Source organism: Chrysochloris asiatica, unplaced genomic scaffold (assembly GCF_000296735.1).
Source record: "Chrysochloris asiatica unplaced genomic scaffold, ChrAsi1.0 scaffold00014, whole genome shotgun sequence".
NCBI lineage: Eukaryota > Metazoa > Chordata > Mammalia > Afrosoricida > Chrysochloridae > Chrysochloris > Chrysochloris asiatica.
The window spans coordinates 13,951,299-13,967,726 of NW_006408532.1; the positions used below are offsets into that span (position 1 = coordinate 13,951,299).

General features: G+C 41.3%; 1 protein-coding gene across 1 annotated transcript in view; it reads right to left on the reverse strand.

Annotated features, from left to right (window-relative positions):
* The window catches only part of APBA1 (amyloid beta (A4) precursor protein-binding, family A, member 1), a 290,053-nt gene that overhangs the window by 26,392 nt on the left and 247,233 nt on the right, over positions 1 to 16,428 (reverse strand). The window contains exons 3-5 of the mRNA XM_006834910.1: positions 14,555 to 14,650; positions 9,570 to 9,609; positions 5,071 to 5,216 (exon numbers count right to left, since the gene is read on the reverse strand). Coding sequence (XP_006834973.1) covers positions 5,071 to 5,216; positions 9,570 to 9,609; positions 14,555 to 14,650 — 282 coding nt within the window. The remainder of the gene's footprint in view (positions 1 to 5,070; positions 5,217 to 9,569; positions 9,610 to 14,554; positions 14,651 to 16,428) is intronic.

The following is a 16,428-nucleotide window of genomic DNA, read 5'->3' on the forward strand; positions in this document are numbered from 1 at the left end:
CAAGGTCAAGGATGGTGTCTTTGTTACTTTGTATCTCCTACCCACCAGCCTCTCCTCAGAAACCCTATACAGGGTCTCTGTGAGTCAGAACCAACTTGACGGCACTTAACAACAACAACAAGATGCCTATGTCAGCCCTGATGTGGTGCAGTAGGATAAGCACTGGACTGCAAGATTGGTTTGAACTGCAAGGTCAGCAGTTCAAACTCACCAGCCACTCCTTGAAAACTATACACTGTGAGTTGGAACCGACTTGACGGCACTCAACAACCACAAAGTGCTTATCACAGGGGTTTGCAGATGGATGGTTTGATTTTTGAGTTAAATTCCATTGCTTTTTGTTTTATTTATTTATTTTTTTTACATTAAACAGAAAATGTCTGATTAAACCCCAAATTCCAAGTTCTCTAATATTTGTAAAGTCTTTGCTAACTGAAGAAAAGATTAATTCTTAAAACCACAAGTACCCATGCCCTAAGCAGCATTCAATTCTGATATACCGTTGATGCTAGGGGAGCGTGACAGACAACACACAGAACAGAAATTACAGCTGGTGTTGAAATGGAAATCAATGCTCAGACAAAGCAGGTCACATGGTGAAGGTGGTTAGGTTGAATCCTTGGGTCAGACAAACTAGGTGGTTAGAGAAAAGAGAGAGAGGCAAAATGGGTCTATCTCTGGGGGGAGTAAGGGAAGTTAAAGGACCAAAAAGGAAAGAAGAAAAACGATTCTACCTTTGTTACGATTTAAGTCCTAACTTAAAATTCCGAGGTAGCTTGGATTTCAAAATACACCCATAGACCTTTTCTTTCTCTCTTCTTTTTTCCTTGATGGACACTACGGGCTATTTGATGTAGCCTCACTGCCCTGCATCCTCTTTACTGAAGTAGCCTGGACTAAGTCATTCCTCAAAAGTCAGTCTCTCTTTAGGAAAACATGTGACCCCATCTCTCTACTTGGCAGGCACCCCAGTGTAACTGGCACTTGAGACTATCCCAAGTTCATCTGCCTAACGGCTCTCTACCCTCAGGTTCCCTCTGCATATGATGGGGTCCCAGCTTGTTCCTGGCACTGTACAAGTTGAGGGGGCTGCTGAAATAGACTAAGGGTTCTAAACACAGCCGTCTCCACTTAGAATCTGAAAAAGCTTCAGGCTGGGTGTCAAGCCAAACAATCTGAAGAGTATTTAAATGATATAAAAGGAACATGAAGCAGAAAATATTTAATGACAGGCAACACGTTCTTTCAAATGCATAGGAACACATTGTAACATGATATGTATATGTTATAAATGAAATGTAACAATATTGCCACTCTATATAATGAATTCCTCACACTAGAGTAATTTGCTGTAAAAGTGAATGTCTGTTTTCCAGATGCCTATTCTGCTCTGGGCAGGTGTAGACTGCATTTATAATCAGACAGCTTCCATCTCACTTGTTCTGATTGACAAAGCCATTTACTTCTTTCTTTCTTTTTTGTTCAAATGCACCATGGAACTTCTGCATAGCAATCCTTTGAAGCTTCAAGGTAAGTTTTCTGCTCTCTTATCAGGGAGATGGACTTTAAAGAAAGAAACAACACTATCAACAGATCTGTCATCACTGTGTGAACAGGAAGGCATCATTTATAATACAATTGACACTGGGTGAGGATCTGCTACAGGTACCTGCTGTAGCCCCCTCTGAAAATTGATTTCTGGTCAAGTGATTTGTCCTGTGTATGCCCCTGTAGGGTTATTTGAGGGCTACATACATATCATCGGGGGAGTGAAAAGAGAGATCTTTCATCTGTAGGAGCCAAAGGCTCTACAGCCTCGAAGGCTTAAAAACATGGTGCCCAAAGTAAAACTGGAACCTTTAGACTTCTGAGACCTTGATAGAGAGAACCTAGAAGACACTCATCTTAATAAACCATTTCCCCCAGGAGTCTCTACTACTACTGGGGACACAATGGTTCTTTGCTCTGGAAGATTGACTTGAATGGGCCATGACTATGTTCATGAAGGGGGCACTTTGGCATTTTGATGGAGGTAAAGCTTTCTTGTGTGGATCTGTCCTGGATGCCACAAAGTGTTCAGTTTAATGGCTCTGGCCCACTAATATCAATACTTTTATTGTACTAAGACAATAAAAAGTATTCTTACTCATTTCCAAACACACCTTCCAGAGGTGGTACTCATTTATTAAAGACGTGAGTCGGGTCTGTGTACCTCCATTGATGTGGGGACTTGGGAAGAGTACCACCGATGCAGGAAATGAAGTGTTGTGCTTGATATGTGTGGGGCAGGAGACACCAGAACCACACTCTTGCAGACTTTCTTGTTTCTAAGTTCTATGCTTTGTATGAACAAAGATGGGACAGTGCCTGAAAAGTAGCTTGTCCTCTCAGAGGGGTTTGTTGTGCTCTCATCTTGAATGATGTGAACAACAGAACTACTCTGAAACAAAAGAAGACTATGGGGAGATCTTGTCTGCATTAACATCCCCTCTTCATAGTAAGGGGAGGCAGTAAGAAGGACTTACACTGAGCTTGGAGAGGGCAGCTCAGTAGGAACCTGTTGATGTTCTATGTGCAGCACTGTTTAGCCTGAAAGACCCTGACAGAAAGTATGGAACACAGATGGATGTGCTTCCATAGGGTTGCCCTGTATGCAAGGCACGTCTCTGTGGGTAGGGGTGATAGTTCCTTTGAAGTAAGGGGGCCTTCCTGTTGCCCTCATCCTGGGAGAGGCTAATTTTATGAACACCACAGAAGACATGAACACCTCATGGTAGTGGGGCCTCTAGACACAGAAAAGGTTTGAGTGTTTGAGTGGGTCTCAATTGGAAGAAACTGGCAAGTCTGTCAGTCATCTTGGCAGTGGCCCCTCAGAGCCTACGGCAACCACTCTAGGAGGCTAGAAATGACTCTCTGGTTTATAAATCCTACTTCCTAAAACTTCACTAGTGGAATCAAAAGTTGCAGCCCGGACTTAACTGTACTTCAGGTAGTTTAGTTTGAGAAGAGCCAGTACTGAGTGTGGTGAGGGGGTAGTAAGAGGCCGAAACAACTCATGAAAGTCCCAGAAGCAGAAGCGATGATAGGAGCTTGATGAGGAAGCCATGAGAGTGGACCTGGGGACATTCACACAGGAGCTGGGGAAGCTGCAGTTTAACTGGGCAGTGGGCTGGGGTGGGCTGTCCAAGAGTCATTGTAATCAGGGCATTAGTGGAAATACGGCCTTATTTAATAGTCACCATGTGCGATAAACAGGAGTTAGCTCATGTAAGGAGGGTATGACCAGCGCCTCTCTCTGCAGCTGCTCTTGGCACTGTGGACTCACAGCCTTCCCAGTGGAGACCCCTGTCACCTCGCAGCCTTCTCTTCTGCTCTCCTCCTCTCCAGATCACCAGCCCCACTCCCCACCCGCATATTAGCTGGCTTGACTTCTCCACCTGGCCTCTTAACTTGAGGGAAAGGACCTCACTGTGGATGCTGCCTTTTCCCGCCCTCTCTGGGCCTTGCACAGCCTTACATACAGAACGCTCAGGAAGCACTATTTTTCTTTGACTGAGGGAAAAAGAACTCCCACTTCCTGCCTTTGATGGGTAGCTCCTTCTCATTGATCATTATTATAGAATTATCAAGGCAGAAGTTAGGGATATGTGAGACAGAAGATTACAAAATGGGAATGATCCTAAGAGAGGAAAACCAATTTTGACCAGTTCAAACTGGATAAATCAATTCTGGTGAGTCCTAACCTGCTCAAAAACCCCCAAACCAAATTCACTGCCATCGAGTTGATTCTATCTCATAGTGACCCTTTATGGGGTTTCTGAAACCATAAATCTTAAAGGGAGCAAAAGTTTCAGTCTTCTCCCGAGGAGCCGCTGGTTGAGTTTGAACTGCAGACCTTATGGCTAGCTGTCCAGTGCTTATCCTTCAGTGCCACGAGGATTCCTAGCCTATGCTGACTCCCTCTAAACAACAGGTTCTGGGTACCGCAAGTGATATTTTCCCTGTGGCCCTAGGTAAAAACAGCCTCGTGGCTCGAGTGTGGCTGCCCAGTGATGTTATGGTGACATTTAATGGTATTTGGATGGCAAGATGGTTCTATAGGTGTCCCTGGCTTGTCCACAGCTGTAGGTGCTGTGGGTACCATTGTGGTGGCAATTCTAGAACTCTGTTTTTCTATGGGACCATGCCAGTTTTGGCTGGTTCAAGCTAGTTGTGAATGATTTAAATTACATGAAAGGAGTTCTTTCTGGATAAAGCTGATTCAAACAGGTCATGGCAGTCTTGAACTAGTTTAAATTGTGCTAGTCTTGCACTGACTTGTTCAGACTAGCCATGTTAGATTTGATCAAATGGTTCACTCTACTGGAACCAAGCCAGTTCAATCTAGCTTGAATAGGATCAACTGGCTTCAAAGCAATGAGACCTAGTTTAAACCAACTCTGCAAGGACAAACATTTAAGTCACTGTGAGTGACACACCTCTTAAATTCTGAGGCATATCCATCCTCAAGCGATGAAGTTTTCAAAGTTAATGATATATATTTAAGGATATGTTTAAACATATATGTTTAAGGTTGTTCTCAAGAACAATTTAAATACAAGAGAACTTCAAAAATGCTGTGGAAAAATGGAATTAAAGGATAATGGAATTTTTCCATTAACTTTTTTTGAAGCCCCCTTGTATGTAATATGGATACAGTAAAACCTGTGAAAGGCGGAACCCGTGTAAGGAGGAGGGAAACCTGTCAGAAAAGGGAAATTCAAATATTTTTCATTAAAATGAACAACAGAAAATGGTAAGACTGCACCCTGTCAGAGGCAGAAAACTTGCAAAGCCAGAAAAACAATGCAGTTCCATGGCATTCTGGCTCTCACAGGCTTGACTGTATATAAGGAACAATTCCAGTACACACTGGAACATTGCCTTTCTTTGGTTAGCAGGTGCTTATCTCAGTGCATGCTCCTGTAAACCCAGGACTGGGCATGTGAGGTGTGGAATAAACACTGGGCTTGCTCCAGGGCTGGGTGCCCACTGTCCCCACCCCACCCCCAGCACAGGGCTCCCTCTCACCTTGATCCTGCTTACTGCTTCCTGGGCCTGCATCATGCGCACGTTTTTGGAAGGAGTTTTGTCAGAGAGCAGCTGGGTGGAGCCCAGGTAATTGGCAGCAAAGATGATTCCATCAATTAGGTCTTCAGGGTCACAAGGTCCGGGAACTGTAACACACGGAGCCACAACGGTGAATGAGGTCACCTAGGGCAGCTCAAGGAACCCTCTCCCTACTCCTCGCCACCCACAAAGGTGGGCCAGGTACCCTGAGCAGGTTGCTGACCTGCTTGTCTAATGCATCTCTCGGTGTCTAGCTTCACTCACCCCTAGTTTTCAAAAAGAAGGAACAGTTTCTTCTTAGAGTAAGTTACTCTCTCCATTATTGTCAAAAATTATGTAAATATTTGAATCTGAAACATGAAATTCAGTAATGTGGATGCTGTTTCTTCTGTTAGACTGTGGACTCTCTGGGGCTGGCCTAGGCCCATGTCCTATTCAGCTTTGACTGTCTTGTGTCTAGCCTGTGCTGGCCACCAGTAGGTATTACATACACGTCTACTGGATAAAAGGCTGCATGAACAGAAGGCTGATTAGAAAGCCTCACTTTACAGCAGCAGTTCCTAGGACTTGCCACTTTTTCATCCAGTACCAGTTACCATCAAGTTGCCACCAGCTCTCGGTGTCAAAGCCCACTGTGTCAGAGTAGAACTATGTTCCATAGGTTTTCAATGGTATTATATTTTAGAAGGAGATCACCAGGTCTTTCTTCCAGGGAGCTTCTGGGCAGACTCAAACTGCCAACCTTCTGGATAGTAGCCAAGTATGTTAACAGTTTGCACCATTTAGGGACTCCCAATTTTATACGAAATTGGGGAGGCAAGTTTTGCAGATCAGAAAAAAATAACTGTTTCAGAATGTCTGGGTTCCTATGTTGGTCTCTAATTCTGATTCTGCAGAACAGGTATTACACAACACCACGATCAACCATGTCATCAACCTTACAGTTACAGGCCATAATGTTCCCAGCCTGGTCCCATATTCAGAACAATTCCATGAAAATAGAAACTTCCTGTTCTCACTGACCTGCCATGTTAATCCAAGTTTAGTTTACAATGAGGACTTTAAATGGGAGCATCTGAGTCTAACTAACCACAATCACCTGGAGACCCTACTCTGTTAAAGTTAAACCATACCTGGGGCTAACATAAAGCTTTACAACAGATTTGGAAAAGTATTTGAATTCTGTAATTAAAATATATGGACTTTCTTGCACTTGAATACCATATCTGGAATGACTATTATATACATTTTTAACCCGCTCTTCAAATCTTAGGGTCTTAAATTAGATAACTTGAAATGGAGACAATTTGTTTTTTCTCTGGAAAGTTAATCTGATGTGGTTTCTATTTTTATCCTTAAAAATCAAGCTCATTTTGAGCTGAAACAGCTGTTCCCATGATAAGCTACTTATCAAAGAGCAGGGTTAAAATAATTCCATTCATTTTGCTAAAACAAAGGTGGTGGTTAAAACAGAAAAATAAAGTGTTTTAGAGAAGTCTTTATGAAGCATATGTGTAGTCATTAAATAAGAAAACTTGTTATTTTGTCTTATTGTTGGTCTTTATGAGAAAGACGTCTCTGGTCCTAACACGCTGAATGATACCAGCTACACCTGCCCCATTACATACCAGTAATTTATATTCCTATCAGCCATATGTTCCCTCCAGGAAGCTTTTATAGATTTAAGTTATTTACAACACTCAGCTTTAATTGTATACCAGGGAGCACTAATCTTACTGAAATACCTGGACAGACAGACTATGCTATGTAAGTAAAAGACTACCTGTCTTCTATGACAAACTACTAGTGATGAATTTACAACACCAATGAATAAATAAAAACAAATCATTTTTGCTAACCAGGTATTGAGAAAAATGATCTCATCTAAGATAGCAATTTTCAAAAACCTTCCATCTAGGGTTTTTGTTTTTTAAAAAATAAATATAAAAGGAAAAACAGCGATTAATCACTTTACCCACAGGGCCTCCAAAATTCTACATTAATCTCTGATTTAGCTGTAACGATTCCCTGAAAGTTAATGCTTGAACAAGTCCCTGGCTAGTGCTAATGGTTAAAGTGCTCAGCTGCTAACTAAAAGGCTGGAGGCTTGAGTCCACCCAGCAATAACTTGGTAGAAAGACTTGGCGATCTACTTCTGAAAACTTAGCCATTAAAGTACATGGAGCACATTTCTACTCTAGAAGATGAGGGGTCACCATGAGCTCAAATTGACTGCATGGCAACTGGATTTCCTGTAAAGGGTCCCTTTTCAATTACAGTAAGTGTGGGTGTGCAGATATATTTAGAAGAAATCCAAATAGCGCTCATATAAGTGTATAAATGCCAAGTGGCCAAAGATCAGAAAGGCCGGCTCTAACCAAATTATGATCTTAGGCCATCCATCCTTCAGGGAAATTAAGGATAATCAAATGTATTTCATGCTAACACACCCAGGAAAAAAAAAACCAAAAACCTCAACCCCCCACCTTAATTTTCTACGTTTATTCTAGGCTTGGAGCTAGTGTATTAGCATTTTTTTAAATGATAATAATCCTTAGTTAAAGGATTGAAGGTCTGAATTTGTTTTCCCTTTTAATGGTGCATCCAAGTTGTCCTCTGGGTGGACAAGCACATGTAACATACCCTTACTTTCCTGGTAATGCAGAGCCTGAAAATCTCTAGGCCTAGAGGAAGAGATAGGGAGAAGAATGAAGCTTCCAGACTTCAAAAGATGACCTTAAGGAATGTCAGAACTTCACAAAATGATGCAAATAATTTGGTGGTAGTGGTTTTGTGCCGTGGAGTTGGTTCTGACTCATAGCAACCACGTGTAGGGTTTCTGAGGCTGTAAATCTTTACAGCAGTAGAAAGCCTCATCTTTATCCCATGGAACCACTGGTAGTTTTGAACTGCTAACCGTGAGATTAGCAGCCCGACTGGTAACCATTACACTGCTACCAGAGCTCCTTATACACACACACACACACACACACACATGTATACACACACATATATATGGTTGTTGCTAAGTACCTCTGGAAGTCTCTTTTAAGGAAATGGCAATCCTTAGAAGAGAAGCATCCTCCCTGGCAGAGCACCCATACATAGGGTGTCACAGTGTGAGTTAAAATAGGTGACTCTTTAAGTGGTACTCCCTAAGCTCAGTGTGTAGCTTGGGAGCATTAGGCCTCTTGGTTGGGTGTCCTTGCATAGCAAGTAACCTGTAACTGGTCACAGGAAAAATTCTGGACTCACACCACTTACTGGTTCACAGCTGGGCTCTGCTACTTACTAACTGCATGACCTGGGGCAAGTTGCCCACTCTCTCAATGCCTCAGTTTTCTCATCTGTAACATGGGGTGATAATAAAATCCACTTTGCAAAACTGATGTAAGGATTCAATCATTATTATGTGGAAAGTATTGTCTCTGGCAAGGAGGAAGTACTGGCAGTCCCCGACTTACAACATGGTTCCTTAGAGTAAGCTGGTTCTGAAATAAGTCTAACTCCATTTCATTATCATTTTTATTGTTGGTGTTATTTTTAAGTGCCAGTGAGTGGGTTCTGACTCATAGAAACACTCTATGTTTTTGAATTGCTGACCTTGGGGTTTGTAGCCCAGTGCTGATACCACAGCACCACACCAGGAGTAATTTTTCTGACCTTTATTTGTCTTTGGGGATTGGACACATCACATGTAAACTTTCAGGTACACTGACATCATCCAATTACATGCTGCAACACTGTATGCAGTACATATTACTAACAATTACCAATAATAAGACACACACAAAATAAAGGAGAGTCAAAAGTGCAGTTCATAGTAAAACGAATATATCATTAAGTGAGGGACTACCTGTACTCAATAAAGGTTATTATGACTAGCTCATCCAAGCAGCTGAGAAAGGAATTCTAGAGAAGATTTTCTAAAACAGGGTCAAAAGTTCTCTCTTAAAATTTATCCCCACTTGAATTGTCTGTAAAGGATAAAAAGGGAGTAAGGAGTCCTAGGGTGGCACTGTAGGATAATGCACTGGACCATAACGTCGGTTTGAACCACAAGGTTGGTGGTTCAAACTCACCATCCGCTCCTTGGAAACCCTATACAGGGTCACTGTGAGTTGGAACTGGATCGACAGCACTTAACAACACCAATGGAGACAGAGGGTTTAAACCCAGTATGACTGTGATTACATTGTATGGCACTGGGTAAGCCCAGGCTTCACCCACAGCCTCATCTTCAACATAAACACAAAGAGCAAAGGTAGGGAGGGGGGTGTTTTGAGAGGTTCAGACCTATTGCACTTTTAGCTCCAGATTCCAAAGCTTTTAAGACTGTGAATAAGTGACTTTGTGGCCTTTGTTCTCCACTATCATTTTTAGCCCCTTGCTATAAAAACCCAGCCTGTGAAAGTTTCATGAGTGACTTAAGTGCTCGATATTTTCTTTCCAGCTCTTACCTTCAACGTATGTTGGGAATGATGCCAAGCTTTTTCTTGACTGTAATTAAGACAAAGAGGTTTCAAAAAGGGCAAAGTGTGATGAAATATGCATTAATACAACCACCATTTAAATACAACATGAAAAAGAAATACCTCACCATTGACCAATATTCACCAGTTGTCAACCATTTTTAGTTAACGAAAACAGAATGTACATTAACATATGCCTTAACTATTAAAGATGACCCCAAACCCGGAACTGTCCATTTATATGTTAGATCATCTGAAAATCCCACATTTCACAATCAGAGATAACTGTCAGCCTGAAAATTATTCCATAGACCCAAATCTATAGCCAACAATAACAATGAAAGGGCAAAATTCGTATCCTTAAGAATCTGGATTTTCAAGTGAAAAAAACTGCTGAACAGTAAGAACACCAATGATATGATCATATGTAGAAATTTAGACTCGCCTTGGAGAGACAAGTAAATCGGTTGTGTTTTTTTCTTGTCTGCATTGATCTTTCACTGTGCTAAAATGTTTGCCAGATTATTTTTTATCTCTTCCTTTCATTTCTTACTGAGTTATTTTAGTTGAGAAATTCCATTATGTAAGTCATTCTTGTGTGTTATTGTAAAATAAGAACACAGCAAACAAAGAAGTAAATGAAAAAAAATCAGAAATGTCTTACAGGACAATAAAGGGCAGCACTATTGGATATACTAAGACTTTCCTAGAGCCTGAATGGGTGGCAGTTTAAATGCTTGTTCTCAGGGAAGCAATATTTATCACTTGGTTCCTCTTGCCAGCAAATGTCCCAGAGATAACTTTGATTGGGGTAAGAGTAGCAACTTCATTCCTGCTTCACTAGTAATAGAAGTTGTAGCTGATATGTTTGGGGTAGGGTGAGGAACACTGCAGGTGAGTGGGCACAAGGTTGGGTCTGCATGGCCAAGGGTTATCCTCAGAAAGTCTAAAGATATTCATTACTAAGAATCTATCAGTTATTAGGTGATTATTTTAATATACATACCTCCCTGGTGTGGTGCTGTGGGCTAATGTGCCAGACTGCAAAGCCGTTTTAACTGCATGGTCAGCAGTTCAAGTTCACCAGCTGCTCCTCAGAAATCCTATACAGGGTCGCTATGGGTCAGAACTGATTTGACAGCACTAAACAACAACAACAGTACATGACAGCTACTCAACAGGTGAACTTTGGGATGGGACCAGGACCAGAACAAGAGCTGGTTGTCATGAGAAGCAACTCACTATCATCACACTTTATACAGCGCAATTTTTACTTGGAAGATGAGGGTGAATGGCCAAGGAGCAATTAATTAGTTAATATTTGTACAACATTGTGAAAAACAGTCATGTTATATGTTATGTGAGAAATTGCAGGTGGTTAAAAAAAGCTAACTTTAATACTCGAACTTAATTCAGGACAATGGCAAGAGTTCAACAGTAATTACACGACATACTACACAGGGAAACTCATCAGGGAAACTTGGTTTAGAGTGAGTTCCATGGGATGGACACCAAAGAGCTTGGTCATTGCTTTGGAAAAGGGTCACTTTAAAAGGAACTGACAATATGGGCACACCAGAAATAAGAGTGAACTCGTTGCTTTTATAGGAAAATGCACATCAAGTGGAAGGTACATGAATAGAAAGATAACTCAAACTTAATAGTTCTTTATATTAATTTTATATCCCATTTTTCCATGACAAGACAGGCTCAGCTGATTGTTAAACTGTCTAATTCTGGTTTGTTTAAATTAAGAAAACAAAAACATAACTTTATAGTGTACAGATAGAAGTTTAGCTTCCTCATAAGAGCCACAGGTTTGAAATATTTTCCCCCAACCACCTCCCTGACCCTACCCCTAGTAAGTAGGGGCTTAATACACTGAATTTACTCAGTCAAAATGGGTTAGCCTCCAGGTACATTCCAGAAGCCAATTTAGAGTTTCTTGGGATATTAGGATACTTTTGTTGGTCATTTCAAGAACAGCATCCAGATTATAGTTGTTGTTAAGTGCTATCAAGTCGATTCTGACCCATAGCGACCCTGTATAGGGTTTCCAAGGAGCAGCTGGTGAGCTTGAGCCACCAACCTTGCAGTTCAAATGACTTTACAGTCTGGTGCATTAACCCACAGCGCCACACCAGGAGTCCCCAGAATATAGTAGAAGCTACAAAAAAAATGATGAGTCTATAGTTCTAAATGCTGCTATTTGATTTAGAGCCACAATGAAGGCATTTGGTAAATACATTGATTCTCTATTAACAAGTTCATGACTGTCTTTCTTAAAAAAAAAATAAATAAATAAATCTTTGTATTAGTTTTTTTTAATTTTGGAAATGAAAGCATCACTAATTATTACACACAAAGAGGATATTCACCATTATTTCTAAAGATATGCAAAGACATGTGTCAAGACTTGTAGGAACAGAGAAATGAATACATTTGCCTTGTTTATTATACCTGATGCATAATCAAATTGCAAACAATCAGTTGTCTGGTAAGTCCTTTACTTTCTCACACGTAGGCTGAGATGAACATCATGAACATCCAATGACCCTTAACATTCAAGAGTAACAAATAAACTCACAGTCAAGAAAGTTAAAGGCTGAAATCTTTGGGATTTTTTTGGGAGGAGGGAGTGACACAAATGGTGTTCAGAACCTGGGATCTTGACAATTGGAATATTAATGTACAGTAGATGTGATGCTGCAAGCTCATGGGCCCATGGGAGCTCTAGATTAAAATCCTGACTCAACCACTTGTGAGCTCTGTGACCTCAACCTCTCAGCTTCCTCAACTAACATGAGATCAAGGATACCTACACCTCCTAGCATTGTTCCAAGGCTTAAATGAGAAACTCGCTAGAATACCCTAACTGCTGGAGAAATGGTTAACTCTCATTACTGTTCCTGTCCTGTGCTGTCTTTCTTTACTACCTGATTTAGTCATGACATACTCATGAACCATAGTTGGGAGATGACGGAGCCAGCAGAAACTGTGACTCCATCACTCCTGTTCCAGTGACCTAGGGACTGAAGATGTGGACCGGGGGAGGACAAAGTCTATTTCAAAATCTAAATTCTCATGTGGAGATAGTTTCAGAGAACTTGTTTGGTTTTAGATGATCATCTTAACAAAAATAGAACATGATTTTCCTCTTCATCAATACTTAATGACAAATGCATGTGTATTCAATGACACTTTTAAAGGTAAATTTTATCTAAAACACCTTTCAGCAGTGAGCCATCAATCAGGTTAAAATGGAGATAGCTTTTTTCCATTGAACTTAACATAAAATTTCTAGCAAAAGGAGGGAAATGAGATAATCTCTCATCATGTGATTTACCTCTTTAACGAATATTCTCAGTGTTCATTTGGCAGCATCTATATTTAAGGAGCTCTGGTAGCATGGTGGTTACGAATTGGGCTGAGAACCTTAAGGTGAGCAGTTAGAAACTACCAGCACTCCGTGGGAGAAAGATGAGGCTTTCTGCTCCCATTAGGATTTACAGCCTCAGAAACCCTGTATAGGGTCGCTATGGGTCAGAACCGACTCGACGGCACTTAACAACAACAACATATTTACAGAATGCACCAGACTGCAAAACCATTTGAATTGCAAGGTCAGCGGCTCAAGCTCACTAGTTGCTCCTTAGAAACCCTATATAGAGTTGCTATGGGTCAGAATCAACTCGACTGCACTTAACAACAACAACAACATATTTAGAGAAAGATGCACCTACTCGTACCTGTGGATAATATTCATATTTACCTGATGCTGGCTCATTAACAGGTAGGGCTGGCAGGTAACTAGATGTAAAAGGTTAATGGGTGCTGAAAGAGATTGTGAACTCTCTTCAGGGAAGAACACCTGCCCTCTTCTAGCCCCAAAGCTCTGAGGAGAAGCACGCAGTACCATTACACTCAACCCATCTCTGCTGGAGCCCAATGTGCCCTTCATCACTAGACAACCATATAATTTGTCACCCAACACAGGAAATGTTACAGCTGCATTGTCCGGTATCCCCGAGGCCACTGTGGCGGTTTAAACTTAACCTAATTAAATATAAATAAAATGAAAGCTCCAATTGTCTTGTCCCACAAGTCACATTCCAAAACCTTGATAGGCGCCAGTGGCTAGTGGGCGCCATATTGGATGGTATGGAAATACAACATTTCCATCATCACTACTTTAGAAAATGGAAACGGGGCCTACTGGAAGGGGTTGCTTGGATAATAGATGTAAACTGGAACAACTCTAGTCTGGGACCTGTGCTCACCCTGTTCACATAAAAGATGTTTGATGTGGTTTGAAATAAATGAGTATTTTAGAAACCAACCCATTCCTAAACCACATAGCAGCTGACATCCATGGTATCAGAACACATGTAATGCTGGTCTATTGAGTTTCTTGTGTCCAGTGTCCAGACCTGACCAATAGAATGCTCTACACTGATGGAAATGTTTATAATCTACCCTGTCTAATACAGTTAGGGGCCCTGGTGGCATGGTGGGATACACATTGGATTGCAAACTGCAAGGTCAACGATTCAAACCCACCAGCCACTCCTCAGGATAAAGATGAGGCTGTCTACTCTGGGAAAGACTTACAGTCTCAGAAGCCCTATGGAGCAGTTCTACTCTGTGAGTAGGAAGTGACTCAAAGGCAGTGACTGGGTCATTCATAACCAGGCATGGCTACTAAGCACTTGAAGAGTAGTGAAGTGTGATTGAGGAACTTAATTTAAAATTTTATTTATTAATTTATTTATTAATTTAAATTTAAAGAGAACTATGGCTAGTGGTGACCAAATAGGACAGCACAGTGTTAATCAACTAATTCCATTCTAGAGAGGAGAAGTGAAGTTAATTTGGGCCAGAAACTCTGGGAGGCTAAAGTAAGCCTACATCAATATGATAACAAAGCACGATGGGTAGATAGCTTTTGGAAAAAAAAAAAAAATGTTACCTACCTCTTTATTTGTGGAGGCTTCCATGGGGTCACTGGGATGATGGGGTGTCCCAGAGGATTCTGCACCCAGGGGTGAGGAACTGCCAGGTGATGGAGACTAGAACACAGCAAGAGAATACACACCAGTGAGAATCTGATGGCAGTTACAGGGAAGGGACAGGGAGAGAGGAGAAAGGCAGAACACATATGACTCAACATTTCAGTAGCAGCAAAGCCTCTTCAGAAAGGAACTGCCCACCACACGTGAGAGACCATGTTCTCAAAAGAGCTCTTCTAGCTCATGGTCCCCCCTCCCTCCACCTCTGTTTTACGTCAAGTGTCCAAAGAAAATATAGAAAAACTTGAATATCAAACATAACACCCTTGGTAAATAAAGCTAATAGTGTTACAGAAATCTATTTTTGAAAGTTTTCCTTTGTGAAGAATACTCCCCTGTCGAATCTCATCTGTGTGAAAGAGCACAAATTAAAACATGTCTCTTTAGGGAGAAAACTGGGATTGTCTTTGTTGATTAAAAGCCATACCACCTAAATTCTTCTAGTCAGTTCTGATTTCATGTATTTTGTCTGGTGTCAGAGAAAACTCAGAGAAATGCCTCCAAACATTACCTTGGCTGCTCTTGGAATAGTACAAAAATCTTGTTTGAACAGGAGGTTGACTAAGCACTCAGTCATGTGTCTAGCACACAGTGGTGGTGATAGTGGTGGTGGTGTATCATCAAGTTGGTTCCGACACATAGTGACCCTGTATAGCGTCTGTGAGGTTGCCTCATCTTTCTCCCTCAGAGTGGCTGGTAGACTCAAAATGCTAACCTTGCAGTTAGTGGCCCAACTTGTAACCCACTACATTACCAGAGCTCCTTCTAGCACACAGTAGGTGCCCCATAAAGATCTAGTGAATGAGAAACCGTGTAACATTAGAGAGTATGGGGTGGGGCTGATGCAGGCTCTAAAAGCCCTCCCTCAACAGAACCCCAATGTTTCTGTACGTCCCCGAAATCTTGAGATGAAGGGAATCTTCAGGTGGGGCACAAGGGAAGCATAAGAATTCTGTAGCGATGCTCCTCTGAGAGATAGAATGCATTGCTTCACAGTCTGTTGGTGATGTTTAATAGAAGACATTAAACACAGAGAAACCACATAAGGGCCTATTCTCTGAGGACATATGGGGATGTGAGCAAGGAGAAGTAAATTCTGGGCCAAGGAAACAACATAACACTAGTGTTATGTTTGAACTAGTGTCTGGATTTTTGGAGACTGGCCTCCTTGGGGAAGCTGGGGCATAGAGACATCAGTAAAATACCTCTAATGGTAAGGGGGAATGTTTCACAAAACAAATGGTGCTGGGAAGAGAAGGAGGTACAATCGAAGTGAGTGTTGTATAAAATCACAACAAACTCTCTTCCACAAAGTGTGTTGTTGAGTCAACTGCAACTAATGGGTTTATGTCTTCTAAAACAGGTTTATTTATTCTTCTGACAGTCTGTAATATATTTAGTATTCTTTGCCAATGCCACAATTAAAATGTATCAAATCTTCTTTGTCATTGCCCAATCTTCACCAAGCATATGAAATAAGGCACACCTTAGTTAGCAAAGCGATCTTATACAGATCCAGGGAGCCTCAAGTGAACAGAAAGATGATGCTGTAAAATGTATATAACTCACACTCACATGTTGTACGGTCCCAGCTTATTGCTATGAGGCCTGCATTTGTTTCCCTTAAGCCCATCTACCTGATTCTGGGTAGGAAGGTGTAGACCAGTGAGACATACAAATATTCACACACATTAAGTCAGACTTTCCATGTTAAAGTCATGAGGGCAGGTACAGGGTAGCAGCAGACATAAAGTGACCAAATCCACAACCCCTGACTA